Consider the following 22,606-nt stretch of genomic DNA (forward strand, 5'->3'; position numbering starts at 1 on the left):
TGATTATTACTGTTACTGTATTGTTTGTCTTGTTTCATGTAAAAAAATGGAAAATAAAAAACATTTGTTAAAAAAAAAAGAAACAAACATAGTATCAATAATACACCTGAGTGAAGTCTAGTAAAAGAAATAAAAAAATGTAAACGCTCATTTACAGACCATTTGAAACTGGTAAACAACATCTATAACTCAGGAAATATTCCAAATGATTTCCTAAAATCAATGTTCATTCCAATCCCAAAGACCGGAAGAGCCACAGAATGCAACAATTACAGGACTATCAGTTTGATATCTCATGCATCAAAAGTACTCCTGAAAATCATCAAGAACAGAATAGAACCCATAATTGAACATCAGCTCTCGGATAGCCAAATGGGTTTCCGCAAAGGAAAAGGAACAAGAGATGCAATCTGCCAACTCAGAATCATTGGTGAAAAATCGATAGACCAACAGAAGAAGCTGTATATTTGCTTCATCGATTTCACAAAGGCCTTCGACAGAGTTGAACATACAACATTGATGAGAACAATGGAAGAATTCAAAATACCAGTTTCTGAGCGAAGAATAATTGCCAACTTATACTGGAGGCAGAAGGCTAATGTTAGAATAGGAAAGGAGAAATCAAGAGACTTCCCGGTGGAGAAGGGTGTAAGACAATGATGCATCTTGTCCCCTGTACTCTTTAATATGTACAGTGAATCACTGATGAAAAAAGGTCTGAGAGGAGGGAAAGGAGTCAAACTTGGCGAAGAGAACATCACCAATATAAGATACGCGGATGACACCGCTATAGTCTGTAACTGTCAAGAAGATCTACAGAACATGATGAATAAGCTGAATGTCGAATGCAAAAACTATGGAATGTTGCTAAACACAAAGAAAACTAAAGTAATGATCATTGAAACACCAGGAACCGTTTGTAAAATACAGGTGGATGGAGAAAAAGTTGAACAAGTGAAGGAGTACATGTACCTTAGAAGCTGGATCAGTGAAGGTGGAAGAGCTAACATGGACATTAACCCATTCCGGGCCAACCACGAGTATAGTCGGGTTAACTCGCCATCGCTTCCGTGCCAATCACGAGTATAGTCGGGTTTTAATCGTTATTTCTTTTATTAGCGATATCCATTCATTTTCATCCATCCAACCTGATGTTATCGTTGGGAATGGGTCTGAGCTCGCAAAAGGGCAAATACCGCCGCCTATCGTCTCCCGGATGGTATTGCACATCATTGGATTGGATTGGCTGGGACTGTGAATCAAAAAAATAAGTACGTCCAGGTTTTACTTCTCGGGCATTCAGCTGGATACTATTGCATTGAGTCCCCCCACTGGGAGCATCGTGGATCATTGTGTTTTGGACTATAACTTTGGATCAATGGACGCAATCGATATTTGGAATGGCGATCAGGAATTGGGTTCATCTTTTTGCATGACATCAGATGTGAGGTAAGGCCAAGAAGAGGCTGGGTAGACGATGTCTGTGATTGGAGCGGAGTGAGAGGCGGAGTCACGGAGTTGGAGAGAAGAAGTGAGGACAGAATGGGTTGGAGAGTGATAGGCAACCTTCGGAACGATGATGATGATTCACTTGGAACTGCACTGCTAAGAAACACCTCTGATAAAAGGAGGAAGGGTCATCATGTAAAATAAAAAATGTACAAGCTAGCTGAGGAAATATACATCAACCAATATATCAAACGTTAGCTAGTTAACAATGCGACAAATTCTGACATCCGAGGTAATAACCTGTTTAAATGACAACGAGGAGATGGCGATCCCATTCGGGCCGAACTGAAAGTTTCCACACTTGTCACCAATGTGCGTTCACATGCTACTCAGTGACGTCATGACTAGGGATGGGTACCTTTCACATTTTAACCGATACGGTACCGGTACCTGTGAATTGATACCGGTACCCAGCGGTACCTTTTTTCGGTACTTTAGTCCCAAGAAATTGTATTTACCTACCTCAGTCGTAAAAAAAAAAATATCAAAACTTCAAATAACTACAATTTCGACAGTTTTCTGCTTGCCATTGCTCCGACTGCTTTGTTGTTGAATCAAGTAAAATCCTAGGTAAGCATATATTGTGCGTGTGAACGTTGACATGAAAAGAAAAAAGGTAAAAAAATAAATTAAACAAAATATATATATATTTTTTTTCGGTATCTCACTTGAATCGATACTCGGTAGTACCGACGTGTTTCGGTTCGGTACCTCAAAAGTACCGAATTCGGTACCCATCCCTAGTCATGACCCTTCCTTCTTGTTGCACTGTTTGCTAATATCAATGGCTGATAGAAAGTCACATGTAGTCCATTCTCCAGTCTCTATTACTGTGTGTATTAATACTCTGTACATATTCTCCATTACTGTGTATATTAATACTCATAACTGTGTATAACGAATGACTGTGTAGCCTACATCCTGTACAGTAGTGACAGTTTGCTTGTGATCCTTTGCCCCTCTGCATTTGCACAGTACCTCCAATACTTCCTTGTATATACTTCTACTTATTTTTTTATATTTTTTATTATTCTACATTCTAGTATTTTGATGTACAGTATACATGTTTTATATTATTTGTGTGAGCAGAGCACCAAGCCAAATGCCTTGTATGAGCAAATGTACTTAGCGAATACAAATATAATTATGAGTGATTTACTTTTAATCAAAGCTAGGGCCGGGCAATATGACTCATCATAATATACTACTGACAACACCATGATGTTGTCTAAATGAATGTGATCTGAAATATGCAAGGGAATATTATTTGAAAGCTTGAGTTTTGGTTTGATCACACTTCCCACTGCCATGCAGCCCAATAATGTTTAGCGCAAAATCTTGACACATACACTGATTTTTTTTTAAGAATAGGTATCAGATTGTTCAAATGAAACAATACAATATTTTTACCCAGCCCTAATAATATGACATTTATTTATTTTGTATCGCCCAGCTCTCATTCTTATAATTTATATAATACACACAGTGTGCAACAATTCTCAAGGTTTACTACTTTCAGGAGCCACTAATAATCATATAACACAGTCATACCAGGTTCATAACATATGACAATGCATACCATAATACACTACAATACATGCCACTTTGGTTACAATGCAAAGTCTTCTGCATACTGTACACCTTCCTTATGAAGCTCATCATTAATTCAAAGTAAAAAGTGAACCATGCTTAATGGTATACCAAGTGAATTTGCTGCGTGCTACTGCATAATTTAATGTATTTGGAGCAATGTGTTGCATATTTTGCATGTAGTCGTTGGGTCAGAGGAGATTATGTAATGACTCATTGGACCACAATGGCACAAAAAAAAGTAGGCTCCAATCTGGATAGAGACACAATTCAGCACTTCTTTTTATATCATATCAACAATAATAAACAACTTGCCTGGCACCATGTCTGTCTTTCTGTAGCCAAAATTGTCATTACATTTCCATTCAGTTCAGTTACAGTTCAGTTGCAGTTCATTCAGTTTCCCTGACGATTGATTTCTTTTGACGTTTCCGTGCCTTTAGGTACCGGGATATTTTTAACTCATCTGTAGAAAACGAATCCCAAATTTTGCTTCTCCACGTTTGCAGTGATGGTGATTAAGGTACTCCCTTATCCCTGTTAAATAAGCCTATACAAAAGTATCCAAGTGCTGCAATGTATGCGTTAGTTTAGGCAACTCTGACCCCTGCAGGCTGAGATAGGTATGACACCCGCCCTGAGGTGGGAGCTAATGATGGCGTGGGCTAAATGCATTTAAGTTCATTTAAAATGCCCACTGTGGATGGTGTGATTCAGAGGAATATATGAGTCATTTGTGTGTGCGTGTGCATGTGCATGTCTGTGTCTGTGTGTCTGTGAGCGAGATAGACGGTCTCTGTCACATAGAGATTGCACCTTTCAAACACCCTCCTGTTTCACAACAAATATAAAATAACTTTTAACCAATAGATGCAGACACAGTTTGGACTGAAATAACCAGTCTGTTACATCAGATCATCATCAAATGTTACGCTTGTGTGCCATAAGAATGCCACGTACTACCTTGGTTGCATGGAGGTGACCCGTTCTTCTGATTTCCGGTAATGATTAAGAGATGAGACAAAACAACATGCTAAAGAGAGTGCAATTGGGCAATTACATTGAGCAATTGAAACGCTCTACATGAAATGCTCTTGCTATTATACCCCCACCACCTCCTAACACCCCCACCACCTCCTAATAGACAGTCTCCTCCCCACCACATGTATATATTCCCTCCCCGCCGTATGTATATTTCTCTCCCACCCACCCACCCCCTCCTAATGTACAGTCCCCTCCCCATCATATGTATATACTCTGTCAGGATCTAGGGGTAACAGTACTGTATATTTGAATACCGTTTATGTCACAAATGTATCAGTACTAAATACCTATATGTCCCTATGCCATAAATGTCATGTATGTTGTGTATGTCATAAATGTCTATATGAATTGAAAATGGGGGACCCTGATGGAAACAAGACAAACGTCTTTCTCAGGTCTGCATCCCCTTAACAATTGTATGTATTGAGCCGTACTGTATTGTACCCATTCTGCAATCTGTTAAATAAAGTTTTCATTCATTCATTCATTCATTCATTAAGAGCAATAACCTGGATTGCTGCACTATAGCTTCTCCGGGGAAAGGAGGGCCAAGAAATGCTGCTGCACTGTAGCTTGTCTGTCAAGTCAAGTCAATTTTATTTGTATAGCACATTTCCAGGCAGCGGCAGCTGGCACCAAAGTGCTTCACAGGCAGGTTGATAAAAACAAAATAATACGATGCAAGGTATAAGATTAAAAACACAGTAAAGCAATGAAAGTAATAAAATCAGGTAGGACACAGTAAAACAAAGAGGATAGAAGGGCCAGGGGTCTAGTGGTGATTAAGTGGGGGGGGAAGGCCAAGGAGAACAGGTAGGTTTTTAAAAGTGATTTAAAAGCCTGCATGGTCTGGGCGGCCCGTACGCTGAGGGGGAGGCTGTTGCACAATCTAGGCGCTGCGGTGGAGAAGGCTCCGTCTCCCCTAGTCTTGAGCCTAGTTCTAGGCACCACCAATAGCAGCTGGTCAGCTGATCTGAGGGATCGGTGGGGGGTGTGGCGGTGCAAGAGCTCGGATAGATAGGGAGGACATTAGGCACGGTCTACGGAGATGCAGAAAAAAGCTACCAAATCCATTCCGAGACAACGGAGCGCAAGCCACTGACTAGTGTTGTGCGTAACGAGTCTCAGGCCCCGTTTAGACGAGCGTTTTGTGAACAGAAACCGCAAAAGTCATCTTGCGGTTTGACTTTTAATTTTACGTTTAGACGAGCGTTTTGGAGTGGAATTCTCCGTGCAGACGACGCTGTAACGACGGAGACCCGCTGTCACATGATTGGCGCATATGTCACATGACGTGCTGTGAAGACCCGCCCTACTCTGCCTCTGATTCGCAGACTGTGGATGGGGAATGTGATTGCACCAAAGCAGAGTCACTCACAGACAGTGGGTCCACTCACGCCGCGGGACAGATTCTTGTGTATTTAACCCTTTCACTGCCACACGACAGCCGGTTGTGTGATAGTAAAGGGTTAACCTTCTGTCGTGTGGCAGTGAAAGGGTTAAAAGTACTGCCAATGTAGCCTTCAGGTGATCTCCGTTGATATAAGTCAGACATACTTGCTTTGTTTACGTCTCGGCTACTGGCGCATACCTGCTACCTGTGACGTAAGCAGTACGCGCGACCAGAGCCGTGACAAACCTTTCGTCATCGTTTTATCAGATTTATACGTTTTAACAGTTTAGACGAGAGCGCAAAGCTTTTGCGTTTCTAGGAATTCCACCCTGGAAGGTAGTCTCACTTTTTTGCGGTTTCACCCCGTAAAAACGCCGTTTCCGTATAAACGAAAGGCACATCCGAAAAAATATTTTTGCGGATTCACCTGCTAGCGTTTCCGTCTAAACGGGGCCTCAGTCTCTCTCTCTCTCTCCTTCAAGTAGCCAAACGTTACACTATAAAAACAAACTGGATAGTTGACTTAAAGGATAACTCCACTTTTTTTTTTAAATTAGCTTATTTAACATCTTCCCTGGAGTTAGACAAGAAGATGCATACCTTTTTTGTCTCTGTGCGTGCATTTTAGCTTTGGGAATAGACGCTCCGTTAGCATAGCTTAGCTTCATCACTGGAAGTGAGGCAGGACAGTAGCCTTACAGTGCCTTACAGTGTATTGCAAGGTCTGACATTGACCAAACTTGATATGCATGACCTTGGTGGGCTCTAGGTCAACTCCTGAAAAGGGGGTCAATGTCAGACCTTGCAATCAAAAGTTAGGGGCGCACTGAAATTATGGCAAGGGTTATTAGCCCCCTAACTTTTGATTGCAAAGTCTGACATTGACCCCCTTTTCAGGAGTTGACCTAGAGCCCACCAAGGTCATGCATATCAAGTTTGGTCAATGTCAGACCTTGCAATACACTGTAAGGCACTGTAAGGCTACTGTCCTGCCTCACTTCCAGTGATGAAGCTAAGCTATGCTAACGGAGCGTCTATTCCCAAAGCTAAAATGCACGCACAGAGACAAAAAAGGTATGCATCTTCTTGTCTAACTCCAGGGAAGATGTTAAATAAGCTAATTTAAAAAAAAAGTAGAGTTATCCTTTAATGATAATCTAAAATCATTAAGTTAGCTTAATGGGCGCTCGCGTGTGCACACACACACACTCACACACGCATGCCCGTCCCAACTCTGGTCTTTGGAAAGACCAGATGAGGTCAGAGGAGTTTGATAGTATTTACTGAGGATGGCCAGATAATGTTGATATTTAAACTTAAAAAATTATTATACAGAGAGAAGCTTCGGCAAATACAAAACGCTGGTGACCGACAAAAGAGAATCCCTCACTGAGGAAAACACAAAGGCCTAACCATCATGTATCACAATGGTGATGTCAGCCAGAGATGGGGAGAAGCATGAACCTTTAAATGACATCTCTTTGAAAGAAATGTTATTTTACAGTTTTTTTCTGATTTCTTTTTCTTTTCTTTTTTTTGGTTAAATCCAAAAGAAAAAATATAAAATCAGAGAAATCCGAAAACAGGAAAATTCATATCCGAAAAGATAAAACGGATTTTCATAGGGCCCTAGTTAAGGTGAGTTAATAAATTCACTCTGAAAATCTGCTCCGCTCTGATAAATTGACTTTTCGGTGAGAGCATCCAGTGTGCACTCGGAGTCCTCAGAATTTCCGAACAACTTGAGTGCGCTCACTCTGACACTGGTTGTAAATAGTTATGAGTGTTGTATGTGCCTCCCTGTATTGTAAATAGTTCATAATGTGTGTTGTCACTACTGTATGTATAATTGTAAATAAGTTAATTTATGTGTTGCAAATAAATATTGTTAATATTTATTTACCTAATTTATGTGCAATCGTTTAATTTCAGCTCAGTGTAGAGAAATGCACCGATACTAACAACCGCCTTACTGCGCGCGTCTATGACGACACTGTTGACACCACGTATCCGTGACACGCGCGCCCCACGACACCACTAGTAGTTTCGAGGGGCCTAGAGTACATTCTATCTAAGGTAAGGTCTATTCTATCATTTTCTATGTCTATTTTACCGAACCTAAAACATGCTTTTGGTAACGATCGCAGTTTCGAGGTAAAGAAAATACTGGATTATTTTGGAAAGGAGCGATGTTTAGCGTGTAATAGCCCACAAACTATGTATATAGAAATTAACTGGTTTGTCAATGTTAGACTATAAACAATGCCTGTCAAATGAGTCAAACTATTGTCTCCATAGCTATAATACAGAACACACGATGGGTCCGCAAACATCACAAAAATGGTCAATAACTCTGGCGCCATTGAGTAAAGATGGGAAAACAGCGTGGCGGTCAATGAGTTCATATCAAAGACTTGTGAGGTGAAATGGGTGATTCCACCTTACTTGTGTCGAGGAATCCTTTTAGTTACCCCAAACAATAGCTTACCTACTGTACGTAAGTGAGAGGCCAGGGGCTACGGCCCCCACCCCAACGCAAGCTCATTGTCTCCTTCTCTTCCTCAGTGTGTCCCCTAGGTGGCGACGATGAGAGCACTCCTCTTAGCCAAGCTCATTTAAAGGGGAACTATTTTACTATTTCTTTCACTATTTGGGCACTTTTACACAATTCCTGTGAGTCTATGGAACACCTCTGTAATATATATATTTTTTTTTATTCATTGTTTTGTATTTCTAATCAAGTCCTCAAAAACAGCATTTTTCTACCTCAAGATTTCGAGCTGTTTTGAGCCTGGGCTCCTAAACCACTGCGCCGGGCCTGCTGAGCGTCGTGTTCGCCTGAACATTAACATGCAGCGGTGTCTTTATGACATCACATATAGGCACATTTTCAAACGACTCAGTTCAGTGAGGGTGAATATTGTGAGAGGAGAATTGGAAGAATGCGCCAATATGAGAATTTTGAGACATAGATCATATTAATATAAGTTCACATAGCTAGGAAACAATGCTAAACACTCAAAAAGGCCATTTATAAGATAGTTCCCCTTTAACCTACATGTACTTTGTCACTAATCACAAGTCAAAAACAGACTCTTACAGCGCAAACACACCAGTCGCCACACATGCACTCGCGGGTTCCGCGCGAGAACAGCGCGCGTGGCCGGGCACACCGAGTCCGACTTCAGAGCGGGGCGAAAGTGCACGGAGGAGGAAGAGGCACATTTACATTGGAACAGCTGTAAATGCCTAGTTTGTTGCAAAGTCAGTCCCTGTTTGAAGATTTTTTTAAAGATTTCCAGTTCCAGTGTTCTATTGTCCATTTTGCATGTATAACCAGTTATTATATAATGAATTAGAATGTTAGAATTCATTTTAGAATGATGATCAGTGTGACTGTACTCCTGAAAAAGTATAGTAATATGGTTTATTTGTATTGGGAAAGATACAGACGCATTAGCTGGTTGAACAACATCTATATATATATGTGGTAATAATGCAGATATTGAGTGTATTTCTGTGAAATTGCGCGTGGCGCACACGCCTCTGAATCCAACCAAAGCGAAAACGATCGCTTCCACCCCGCGAGTCGCTCGCCCGCTTGCGACCCGGTGAGCACAGCTACGTCCGTTAACATGGGAGCGAAAGTGAAGCGCTGGCCACCCACCCACCCACCCACCCGCCCGCCTTCGTGCACGACTGGTGTGTGTGTTTGCGCTGTTAGGAGTCGTGGAGTGGACTCTTTCGGGGGGGTAAACTCACCTCCACATCCCCGTGAAGCTGTACATGATGCTGACACAGCGGGGGAGGCTGGGGGGGACCAGTTGGTCCAGTGTGGCCAACATGGACGGCAGGCCGAACAGAACCAGGTACTTGACGTAGAAGAACTGGACCAGGGCCAGGGCCAGACCACCTGGAGGATGAGGACAATAGATACCGGTTTTCTACTCACAACTCTCTCTGTATACAATTGTATGTACTAGTACTGATTTGGAACAAGGTATCTTGTACTTTTTTCTTGCCAATCCCACGGGACAGTAATATATATATATATATTCTAGTATATTACACTCTTATACTAAACATGTAAAGGTACCGAAACGTGGTACCGATTGCTCTAGCGTGAAACGGTACTACAGAGTACCCTTAAAAGTGTGTACAGTGTAAAGTATGGGAATATATACAGATATATATATATATATATATATATATATATATACACACAGATAAGGATAAGTGCTATCCTAGTGTTATATGGGGTAGGTAGTAGTGTTGTCAAAAATATCGATTTTTCGATACATATCGATTCTGAATATTTAAAACGGTTTCAATACTCATTTCCCGCAATATCGATATTTAATTATTCATAAAAAAAATGTTTTGGTATAAGGAAGTTGCATTGTTCATTTCAATACCTGTAATAGTACAGTAGTCCACACACACATGTGCATTCAGTTAAGTTGGAATATGACTGTAATACAAACAAAGTTCAGTTTGTCAGGTACATGCAACACAGATTACAGTGTTTACATCTGTCTCTGCATGAGAAAATACCATGTTCTGCAATAAAAATTATTGAAGTGAGATGAACAGACTGAACTTTATTTTATTAGATAAAACATGTTGACAAAGTTTTACTTTGCAGTTGAAAAAAGGTAATAAATTAAATTTGATAAAAAAAATTAAAGAAAATGTCATATGTCCTGATGAATTGAAAATGGGGGACCCTGATGTAAACAAGACAAAAGTATTTCTCTGGTCTGCATCCCCTTAACAATTGTGTGTATTGAGCTGTACTGTATTGTACCCATTCTGCAATCTGTTAATACAATTGGCAATCAATCAATCTGTTATGCTTAACATTCTAAGATTATATCATTTAGTTATTTTTATGTGTGATCTAAAGATAAACAAAGGGTTTTTAAAGTGTTATATTTATCTTCTCTTATAGTACCAGAGAGAAGCTGAGGAGAATCAACCAGCAACAAAAGCAAAATTTATTAAAAAAAATATATATATATATTTATCTTTTTTTTTTGTACATTTTAAGATTGAACCTTTTTCCCCGTGGTATCGAAAATGGTATAGAATATCGATACTTTTCAAGGTATCGTATCGAAGTTCGAAATTCCAGTATCGTGACAACACTAGTAGGTAGTTAAGTACAGTGCAAGACAGTTGTAGGCAGTAGACAAGTGTGGATTCATACAGTATATGGCACATGTGATGTGTTTTCATGTAAAGTAAACTTATAATAATAATAATAATAATAATAATAATAATAATAATAATAATAATAATAATAATTAATTTAATTTATATAGCGCTTCTCAATAACCCGAAGTCGCTGACAATAGTCGGGAGCAAGAGTACAAACAAAGAAACAAAAGCAAAGAAACAAAAACAAAGAAACAACAAAGAAACAAAAACAAAAGGAACATGAGACCATGGGGGGAACAGGGAAGACAGCATGATAGCACAAAAAACACTGGAGACAGACATCAATCAGGTTGGAGGGGATTATGGGTGGGGGGGGTTGAAGGCAAGGGAGAACAGGTGGGTTTTGAGGTGGGCTTTGAAGGTGGAGAGTGTAGGGGAGTCTCTGATGGACTGGGGGAGGGAGTTCCAGAGTCGGGGTGCAGTACGAGAGAAGGCCCGATCTCCAAAGTTTTTAAGCTTGGATGTCGGGACAGTGAGGGAGGCAGTGGAGGAGGACCGGAGGGAACGGGTGGGGCGGTAGGGAAGAAGGAGATCAGTCAGGTAGGGGGGGGGGCAGGCTGTGGAGGGCTTTGAAGGTGAGGAGTAGTGTTTTAAAGTTTATGCTGTGTTTGATCGGGAGCCAGTGGAGGGAGTGGAGGACAGGAGTGATGTGTTCGCGAGACCGGGTGTTAGTGAGGAGGCGGGCGGCTGAATTTTGGACCATTTGCAGTTTATGGAGGGAGCGGGAGGTGATACCAGTGAGGAGGGAGTTGCAGTAGTCCAGGCGGGAGGAGATGAAGGCGTGAATGAGGGATTCAGCAGCAGGGGGGGGGGAGAGGCAGTAACGGATTTTTGCAATGTTGCGGAGGTGAAAGTAGGATTTTTTTACAATGGAGCGGACGTGGGGGTCAAATGAGAGGGTGGGGTCAAGGAGGACACCAAGGTTTCGGACTAGGGGGGAGGGGGTGATGGTGGAGTCGTTGATGGTGAGTGTGATGGGTCCGGATTTGGTGAGGGTGGTTTTGGTGCCAATAATGAGAAGTTCAGTCTTGTCACTGTTCAGTTTGAGGAAGTTGTGAGTCATCCAAGTTTGGAGTTCGGTAATGCAGGATTCGATGTGACTGAGGGGTGGGCTGTGGGGGGATTGTGTACTGATGTAGATTTGGGTGTCGTCAGCGTAACAGTGGAAGTTGAGGTGGTATTTACGGATGATGTGACCAAGGGGGTTGAATGTAGCAGATGAAGAGCAGGGGGCCAAGGACTGAGCCTTGGGGGACCCCCTGTGTGACTGGGGAGGGGGAGGAGGTGTGGCCGGAGAGGGAGATGAATTGGTGTCTGTCTGTGAGGTAGGAGGAGAACCAGCCAAGTGCTGTGCCCTCAACACCCAGTTGGTGCAGCCTTTGAAGGAGGATGGAGTGACACACTGTGTCAAAGGCTGCACTGAGATCGAGTAGGATCAGGATGTTGAGGGCACCGGAGTCAGCGGAGATGAGGAGGTCGTTGATGACTTTAACCAGTGCAGTTTCGGTGCTGTGAGCGGGACGGAAGCCAGACTGAAGGGGTTCATAGAGGGTGTTGGACTGGAGATGGGAGTGGAGTTGGGAGGCAGCAATGCGTTCCAGTGTTTTAGAGAAAAAAGGAAGATTGGATATGGGGCGGTAGTTGGAGAGGCTGGATGGGTCAAGAGTGGGTTTTTTGAGGACAGGGGTGACAGCGGCGAGTTTATAGGGGGAGGGGACGTGGCCTAGGGATAGTGACTGGTTGAAAAGGGCGGTGAGGTGGGGGGTGAGAGCAGGGAGGCAGGCTTTGGTGAGAGTAGTGGGTAGGGGGTCAAGGGAGCAGGTAGTGGTCTTGGAGGTGGTCATGAGGTCCATGATGAAGGAGGAGTCGACTGGGGCGAAGGCAGTAAAAGGGGTGGGAGGGATGGAGTCAGGTGGGGGGAAAATGATGGTGAGCTGTTGATTAGAGATACTTTATTATTGAAGAAGAGGAGAAACGAGTTGCAAGGTCAGGGGAGTTATTGTCCGGGGGTTGTAGGAGTTTCTTGACAGTGGAGAAGAGGGTCCGGGGGTTGCGGTTGCTGCTGTTGATGATGGTGGAGTAGTGGGCAGATTTGGCAGCTTGGAGTGCATCACGGTAGGAGGAGACGTGCTGTTTGTGGAGGTCGGCGTGGATGGTGAGGTGGGTTTTTTTATAGAGGCGTTCTAATTGACGGCCGGTCTGCTTCATAGAGCGGAGTTCCGGAGTGTACCAGGGGGAGGAGGTGGTGAATGAGACAGTGATGGTTTTCAGGGGTGCCAGTGAGTCGAGGGAGTCAGAGAGAGTAGAGTTGAGGAGGAGGGCATAGTCGTCGGGGTTAGAGGGAGCGGAGTCAGGGGGAAAGGCAGAGGATATGGACTGAGACAGTGTGAGAGGGTCAATGGATTTTATGTTACGGAAAGAGATGGTGCGTTTATTGGAGTGGTGGGGTGGGGGATGGGGAGCAGCGAAAAGGATGCAGTAGTGGTCAGAGAGTGGGAATGGGATGGGGTGAGGATTGGATATGGGTAGGGAGGCAGAGCAAACAAGGTCAAGTGTGTGGCCTTTGTTGTGGGTGGGAAAGTTATGTTACTGCAACCCGAGGTATAAATGTAACCTCAGTGACAGAGAATTGTGCAGTGAAAACACAAATAATGTGCTTATTAAATGCAATTAAGGCAATGGGGTCTCACCCACTACTCCCTCAAGCAAAGTGACTCACTCATAAGGACGAAGGCTTTAAATGTCACTAAGTGCTTAGTGCTCACTTAGTCACTTGAGGGCTCAGGACTTCAATTAAAAACAAATCGAATGCAGCCAGTTTCCAAGGAGAAAACGAACAACCTCATGCCACTAAATTATCAGCTAGTGCTGCCGACGTTGATGGATGGTAGCACTACCATACTGTCTTTATACCTGTATCACTGTACATATTGTACTACAACTCTATACATACACTGTACATCCGATTAGCACTACACTCAGTAGTACTCATTTTTATATTTTGGTACCCAGTTTAATCACCTGTACATTGCTGTTGCACTTTATTGCTGCATTTGCACTCTGGTTGGATGCCAAACTTATTTTTGTTGTACTGTACTTGTCCTGTATGATGACAATACATTTGAATCTAATCTAATCTAGCAGTGGCACCAGATTATAAAATTAATCTAGAGTCTGAAATGTGAACAAGATGAGCAATGGATCAGTTCTAATCAAATAAATTGTTTTTAATTATAATCAAATAAAACAATGCCTTGTTCCTGCTGTACGCTTTGATTAAAGCTCTATTTATATGGAAACTCAACTCACAGTTACCACTTGTCAAGGTTATTGCCTGAAATAATAGGCAAGTTATTTCTCTATGAAAAGAAAGGCAGACAGTGCAGAGTGTGAATAAGATTATGGCAGGTATAAGGGATTGTTGAACTCTATATCTCACAGCATTAACTACACACTGATCACTAAATCAGGTATAAGGGATTGTTGAACTCGATATCTCACAGCATTAACTACACACTGATCACTAAATCAGGTATAAGGGATTGTTGAACTCTATATCTCACAGCATTAACTACACACTGATCACTAAATAAGGTATAAGGTACCCACCATCTCTGCCGGAATGCCATTGAGCAAAGCACTGAACCCCAAAACCACTCCAGGGCTGCTTGACAGTGAGGCAACCCTACCACTTTGATCTATCTGAATAAATACATAGGCTATGGAGACTATGTGCATATATCTTGAACGAGATATGCAGACAGACCAATTTAAATGGCCTCTTAATCTCAAAGTAATCTCCTTCTAAATAATAAAAGAGACTTACCCAAAGCCCAAGGTGGGAGCATTTCCAAGTAGGTCTCGTTAGCCTGGATGGCATGCATGTACATGACGTGGATCATGTATTCTGCTATTAGCCACCATGCAAAGATCCTCCCACATCTGAGCAGCAACCAGGGGAACACCGCTGTCTCTCCATCACAGTGCTCAGCAGGTCTCTGCATCTGCAGGACAGAGTGCGTTTTACATCCAATAGTATTGAGGACATTCCAGGTAGGGTTATATATACCAATATATACTGTAGATTAGATTAGATTTAAAAAAAATCTGATATTGGCCAATCACTGTTGAAGGACCCTGTGTTCAGAAGGTGTTCTTCTCGTTTATAATAGACAGTAGATCTTACGTCACATTTCCTTGGTATTTGCTATTCTATTTGTTGCTTTTCATTAATATTATTAATTAATAATTATTATTCATATGAATAATATTGTGTATATTTACTGATATACTGTGTATATCAGTAACTGGAAATGTAAGTTCCACGTTACCATTCTTCATATTGGACCCAGTAGATTAGTCAAGCCCTATACCAGCCCTATAGTAAATGGCAATATATGCACTATAGTAAAACTAAAGGCAATTCTAGGTCAAAGTGCACAATGTAACATTGGAATAATGGCCGTGATAGGTAACGGCTCAGTGTTTTACATTAACAAAGAGGATAAGAGAAACAGGAAAAATACATACATTTCAATGAATAAGTGAGGTAACCTTGTGCAGTTTTTCATTTGTGTTGTAATAATAATAATAAATTGTATTTGTAGTGCACTTTTCGTTCACTAGGATCCCAAAGTTAGCAAAACGTGATGTACAAGAAACAGCACAAGAAAAAATGTAATCACAAGAAATAGCTAGCGATCAAAAGGCCTTTTGAAATAAGAAGGTTTTCAGGCTTAAAAGAGTCCAGGCTCTGTGGTGCCCTCAGCTGGATGGGGAGGCTGTTCCACAGGTGTGGTGCAGCCGAGCAGAAGGCTCGGTCCCCCATGGTGCAGAGCCGGGTACTGGGGACCTGAAGGAGCAAGCTACCTGCAGATCTGAGGGTACGGGTGGAGGATTGTGGAGTGATGAGTTCCTGTAGGTATAGAGGGGTGCGTGTCCGTTTATGCAGTTATGGGTGAGCAGCAGGATTTTGTAGTTGATCCGGGATGAGACGGGGAGCCAATGTAGTGAGTGGAGGATGGGGGTTATGTGCTCATGTTTACGGACTTGTACACAGTTGGACTCTAGAAATGAGACCTTGTACATAATTCTCATATGTGTGATGACCCCCACTTTACCTGCAAATGGGTGAGTCTTCTGACTCAGAGAGCATGGTAGAGTGGGTAGGTCGTTAGCCCCAATTGGTCTCACCTGGGCAGTGAGAGAGCTTTTTTTCAACTCCTAGGCACAGGTTGTACCAGCAGCACCCAACTTGGAATCCTTTTTAATACTAATACTTACACGACCACAGCACACTATCTCACTCATCCACACACTGCACTCACCACTGACTCTGATACATACATATTTGTTGTTTATGGCATTATTCTTTGTTTAGATAGGATCAAATAAATTATTTTGTTAAATTGGTATCACGTGTGGACTCCCTATGTCATAAATCACCTGTTTGTGACATATGCAAAACGCATACTTCCAGTTCCTGCAGACAGAGACGTTTTGCTTGCCTGATCAGAAGGGCTAGTATGGGCAATTCCACTGTGGGTTTAATAAAAAAATTTCCGTGGTCAACCCTAATCTGTGATTTTGATTGCTAAAAAAAAAAGAATCATGAATAAGTTACATAGTGCAGGTTTTAAGTTCTGGAGTCATTGATTTCCATAGCATATCTTACCTGTTGAACGTAGTCCTTATATGTGATGATGGGTCCATTGTAGAACAGGGGATGGTAGAAGGCATAAGCCACCAGCCAGTAGAGCTGAGCCAGTCCTGCAGGCTTCACGGGGCACCAGCAATGCTCCAGGCTGAAACTGATGAAGCGGAGACTGCCCACCGCCACGCTGAAGAGCAGCAAGTAGTACTCCTCCTCCGTCTCGTACCAGCCTCGCTGAGGGGCACAAAGACCAGTTTTTTTTATTTGAATTTGAAAACCTTTATTTATCCCCGAGGGGAGATTAAGATGTCCTTTACACTTGCAGGGGTTCTCAACCTTTCTGCTGCCAAGGCACCCCTGTGTTCAATAAAATATTCCAGGGCACCCCTACATACGATAAAGACTTTTCCGGTCCTGTCTTTTTTGCTACAATGATGACAAAAGTGCTTGCTTTCAAAATAATGTTCATTTAAGAAACCGGGAAACACATTTTGTGTGTATATGCAGGCTATATAATGCATTATTATTAACAGGTGTTTCAGGTCTAAATGGCTTAGTACTGTTGACATTACACCGCTTGTAGTAGTAAATCAAATAGCATATTTCTTTAAATAAAATTACAGAAAATTATCACTAGAGTGCTAGCTCTCTGAGGCACCCTAGGGTGCCGCAGCACCCCTGTTGAGAACCGCTGCTTTACAGCATAAACAGCGTAACAGCAATTTAAAAACAGCAATTAAAAAACAGTTTAATACATAACATAACATACATAACATACACTTATTAGTATGTGTTAAAAACAAGATGGACAAGTACACAGGGATAAAAAATAGCTAAAATAGGACTAAAAAGAGCTAAAAAAAAACAAAAAAGTGGTGAAAAAGAAACAAGTCCAATCATGAATGTGTTGTTAAATAATTAAATTAATTTGTTACAGTCCACAACCCAGCTGCTCCAGTCCACAGCAGTTAGCCCGTCCCGGCCCTGCTTGGTTGTGGAGCCTGATTGCCACCGGCACAAAGGACTGCCCAAAGCGCTTTGTGGTATGATTGATTGATTGATTGATTGATTGATTGATTGATTGATTGATTGAAAAGTTTATTAACAGATTGCAGAATGGGTACAGTACAGTACAGCTCAATACATACAATTGTTAAGGGGATGCAGACCAGAGAAAGACTTTCGTCTTGTTTACATCAGGGTCCCCCATTTTCAATTCATCATAACATATATGACATACATGACATACAGATAAGACAGTACTGCTACATCTATACATTTATGACATATCAGATTTGCAAATACAGTACTGTTTGTGATACAAAAGTGTCCAGAAAAAAGAGTGTATATACATTTGACGTAGACACTGTACATTGGAGGAGGTTGGGTGGGTGGGGTTGGGTGGGTGGGTGTGGGCTGTACATTGGAGGTGGGGGGGGGGGGGGTTGGGTAGTTCAATGAGTTATAATAGACTGATAAATGGACTGCATTTACAGTACAGTGCACAACAGCTTTGTATCCAAATCGCTTTACAACTCGTGCCTCACATCCATCCACTCACCATTCACTCACACATTCAACACACCGACAGCGGAGGCGACCATGCAAGGTGCCCACATGCTCATCGGGAGCAGTTAAGTGTTAAGTGTCTTGCGGGTGGCTACGTGGCGTAGTGGGCAAGGCGCTCGCCACGAATGCGGAGACGCTGGGATCGCCTGTTCGAGCCCAGCGCTCCACATTGCTTTCAGTTTAGCTGCCCGTCCGTACTAATACACATTGGCCGTATTAGGGGGTGGGAAACTGATGGGTGGGGATCGGGCGTTGTGGACAGCGACTCCTACAGGTCGGTTGGTGCGCCTGCGCAGTAGAATCAGAAAGTGTCAGGGGCAGCGTGAGCCTCCCACGCGTTACTCCTCGCCACTGAGAGATCGAGCTGCGCAGGTGAAAAGATGCGACTGCTGTTACCTCAAGTACCGGAGGGGACTTGTGCTATGTATGACTTAGTCCACATTGCAGCCGGCTTGTGGGAGGCAAGAAACAGCGTTCATGACAGGGGAGGGTTGAATTGGATGATACGAAATTGGGATGGGAGAAAAATATAGAAAATGGGAGAAAAAGGGGATTAAAAAAAAAGTTTTAAGTGTCATGTGACATGTGCGCCCAATCGTGTGACGGCAAGTTCTTTGGACGGTTAAGCTTAGGCGCTCTTTCGAAGTTGGTTAAGGTTAGAGTTTGTCTTGGAACAGGGCGATAGAACGCCAACCCTGATTCCAAACTCTAACCTTAACCAACTGCGAAAGAGTCGCCTATAAGCTTAACCAGTGATAAACTAGGCGTTAGGTCGTTTGCAGGCTGTTCGACGCGGAAATGGGCTAAGAAGACACTGCTCGTCATGCGATTGGGCGCACATGTCACATGACCAGAAACGTGCGTGGCCAATCAGAGCGCAAAAACGGGAACGCGGAAACACGAACAGTTTGGTAAAAGCATAGACGCGCCCGGGAGGAGCGGGAATCGAACCGGGGAAACCTTCTGATTACCAGACGACTGCTCTACCTCCTGAACTACTGAACAACTTTTCTTGTAAGTCCATTTGTGAATAAGGACCATTCTCATAGAGTATGGCTAGCAGTAGCTGGTGAAAATATGCAATTACAACCATATCAACAAATAAAACACGCATTTCGATGATACATTTTAAGGTTTGATGCACTCGTTACGAACTAGAGCAGTCTAGGGGTACGTAGTTTGGAGATGCAAGCTCTGGCCCTAACATGAAGTGTAGTGTCGCTTAAAAGGCAGGAGAAAACAGTATAAATTGTCTGGTTTTCAAAGAAAACTGGGAAATAACAGTAGGGGTTAGCGTACCAAATCTGTAACACAAGATCACAGGCCTGGGCGAGCACCGTCTTGGCTCTCCTGGGTGACGCAAGTGGGGGGCGACGATCGACCCGAATAGTAGGTCAAGGTTTTCTAGGTTCCACGAGCTTCACGATGGTGTCTGGGAACACCAGCTGAACTGTAACGGTTCCGACTCCCGGTGTGCGCAAATCGCACTCATTCCCACACATTTATCAACAGCTTAACACCCAATGATTTCTCAATGAACTCAATGAAAACCATCTTATATATATATATTAGTGCTGTCAGGCGATTTAAAAAAATGTATCTAATTAATTACAGGATTTGTAATTAATTAATCGCATTTTAATCGCATAACCATTTTAGGCCTGATCTTTTATATTCTATAATCATATTTCAAATTGCATGTGTCCGGATGGCAGAATTCAGTACTGTATCTACAAAACCTTCTGTTTAATCATCTTCCCTTTATTCATTTGCTTAGATTGTTCAGGTCTGGTCAATTTGAGCATGGTGTTATTCACAGTAAAAAAAAAAAAGAAGAATTTGATTGATATTCTCATTTGGTTCATTACAATTTACTCAAGCCTAGTAACAGACACAGTATTTCTGACACTGGGAATACATTCCCTGAGATCCATAGATGTCCCTAGAATCAGATACCAAGAACATGCAAATGGACCATTTAAAAAAAAAAAGTTTGTAAATGTTTATTCTACGTTCTTATGGAATGAATGAGATCAGTTTAAAATTTTTCTTTTTTTTATTAATTTTTAGTTAATTTTCACAACGCGATAATTTGCTGTGTAATTAATTAATCTAATTAACGCGATATACTGACAGCCCTAATATATATATATATATATATATATCACTGATTCTTGAGAGTCGGGACAAAACACTTTTTAATATTATATTTTGAGAATGCACACTATTGATTAGAGTTGTATATTCATGTAGCGAAAGGTCTGAGCTATTTAACCATGTAAAGGTGCGGGCTCTACATAGAAAAACATTTTGAACAAATTCACATGTTTCCCTTTGAAACTTGATTTGGGTTAACTCCGTCAGACACACAAAAAAGTATATAATTCTAATTATTCCAGTCCAACAAGAATCTAAGGTTCTGAAGTATGTTGTAATAGTGTTTAGTTACTCTGGTATGCAATCAAATATAATATATAAACCTCAGGTGTAATTTCACACTATTCTGAAAACACAGATTTAGAAATATTTGCATTTTCAAACTTTGTTTTTAATTTTGATATGATAAAAAAAAAGATCATTAAGTAAATAAGACAAGAGGATGAAGATCTGATGCTCCTTTATTACTTAAACAACATAAACTGAAGAAGGAATTTGTATTTTCCACAGAATTAACAAAAACAAACATCTGACGGTGTTGACAAAGATCTGACGGAGTTGACGAGAAACTGACAGAGTTGACTAAATTGTATATGCATCTCTGATAAATGAACACATGCATTTTTTAAACAGATGGAAGTGACAATGATAAGAACTAATAACTCCTTGTTAATGTTAATACTGAACATTTTGTTAACTCAATTGTAATAACAACAAACTTTACATACACTGTTTCCAACTATTACAAAATGCACTGTTTCCAACAACAAAAACAGTCATGGAGACCAGGGCCCTGTTTCTTGTACCTGGATAACTGAGTTAGCTGGATAACTTTAGCTGGATAACTGGGTTAGCCGGACTTTCCGATTTCATGTACCTGGATTTTCCAAATCACCATGACAACATATCCAAAAGTTTGAGCCTGGTCGAAAGCAGAGTTCAAGTTCAAGTTAGCCTGAACTATCGCCACGCCCCCGCAAAGAAGTGACAGCCCGTTTCCTGAAACTATTCCCACAGTCTACGATCTGCATTATACCATTCTGAATTACGTTTTTGTGCTCCATTCTTCCAGAGGGGGCTTTTGAAATGTAAAATAGACCCAAAATGCTGATATTAAATTCACTTTGTCCTAAATAATGCACGTTATATATACCGTGGCGACGGTGGCGCTCGCTCGTGCGATGTACACATGATGTGGTTATTTTAATTGTAACTGGGATTAAGATGTCTGATGAGATGCGCTGTTTGACGGATTTGAGAAATTGAATGAGCCGTTGACGTCACATTAATGAATGAGGATAAAGAGATAAACTTCATTCAAAACAAAGGATATTCTAAACACGGGTCTCTCGTTCATTAATGTATAAACAATGAATTTATCCCATCTGGCCCAGTGGCCCAGCGGTAGTGCTCAAGCCTCCCAATCCACCGACCGGGGTTCAAATCCCCGTGTTTCCAATATGATTTTTTTGAATATAATATTAATGATTATACGCCAAAGTAGCCTGGTTTTAAGTTAAAATATTATAAATCTACATGCATTGAGGATGTCATTCTTTATATAGCTCTCAACGTGCACCAAATTGAATTATTCCTATATTGCAAAAAGAAGGACCCCGGTCTTGAACCCGGGTCGTCCGTGTGGAAGTCAAAAGAACAACCCGTTGGACCACATTGGAGATAAGTTAAATATTGACTATACATCAATCAATGGGCAAGAAAGCTGTCTCGTAATTCTGTATAACAGTTAACTAGTTATTTTCGCTAGCAAGATCTCATTTGATTATTCAATCCAGCAGGCAAGTTTAAAGAAATATAATCTGATTGATTGAGGTAATGAGGGACTTAGAATTAGCCTATAGATAACGCATTTAACTTGTCGGCGAGGCGATTGAGCCTATTGCAATCTGTCAATAAAGTCTTAAATCAATTAATCAATCAATGCCGTTGAGAATCAGGGTCTCTGCCATCGATACGTGCTGGCTTTCCACCTAAAACGGGAGCGCGCATCTAGCCTGACTTGAGCCTGACTCTCAAGTCTGGCTTGAGTTAACGAGACTGAATCCTCCTTTGTGAAACAGGAAAATCCCGGCTTTGAACATCGGGTTAACTGAAGCTGGATAATGGACATGTTGATCGACTTAGTTGAACCACGTACATGAAACAGGGCCCAGGACCCCTTCTTCTCGTCCCTGTTTTCATCTACCCAACTTCCTGATCTCCACGTTCTCACCCTGCACTTCTCCTCTTCGTTTCCTTCTGCATTTCCGATTAGTTTCACTATGATGTCTTGAACTGGGCAGAAACAGAACCTTTTCTGTTGGACCATGGGGATGCAGAAATTCCACTTTTACATCTTGTTGATCAGTATCCACATCGATGATCTTGGCTAGCCACCAGTGGTCATCATATTAGGGCAGGCCATACTTTTGTGCAAACATGAATTTAAAAGAAATCTTAACATGAGTGGT

The 22,606-nt window shown here is 41.8% G+C and overlaps 1 protein-coding gene across 1 annotated transcript in view; it reads right to left on the bottom strand.

Annotated features, from left to right (window-relative positions):
* hhat (hedgehog acyltransferase) overlaps positions 1–22,606 on the bottom strand; it is a 157,234-nt gene that overhangs the window by 105,975 nt on the left and 28,653 nt on the right. Inside the window, exons 6-8 of the mRNA XM_084321510.1 lie at positions 16,431–16,643; positions 14,583–14,760; positions 9,299–9,449 (exon numbers count right to left, since the gene is read on the bottom strand). Of these exons, the coding sequence (XP_084177636.1) occupies positions 9,299–9,449; positions 14,583–14,760; positions 16,431–16,643 (542 nt within the window). The remainder of the gene's footprint in view (positions 1–9,298; positions 9,450–14,582; positions 14,761–16,430; positions 16,644–22,606) is intronic.

Source organism: Notolepis coatsorum (assembly GCF_963971535.1).
Source record: "Notolepis coatsorum genome assembly, chromosome: 9".
NCBI classification, from domain to species: Eukaryota; Metazoa; Chordata; class Actinopteri; order Aulopiformes; family Paralepididae; genus Notolepis; species Notolepis coatsorum.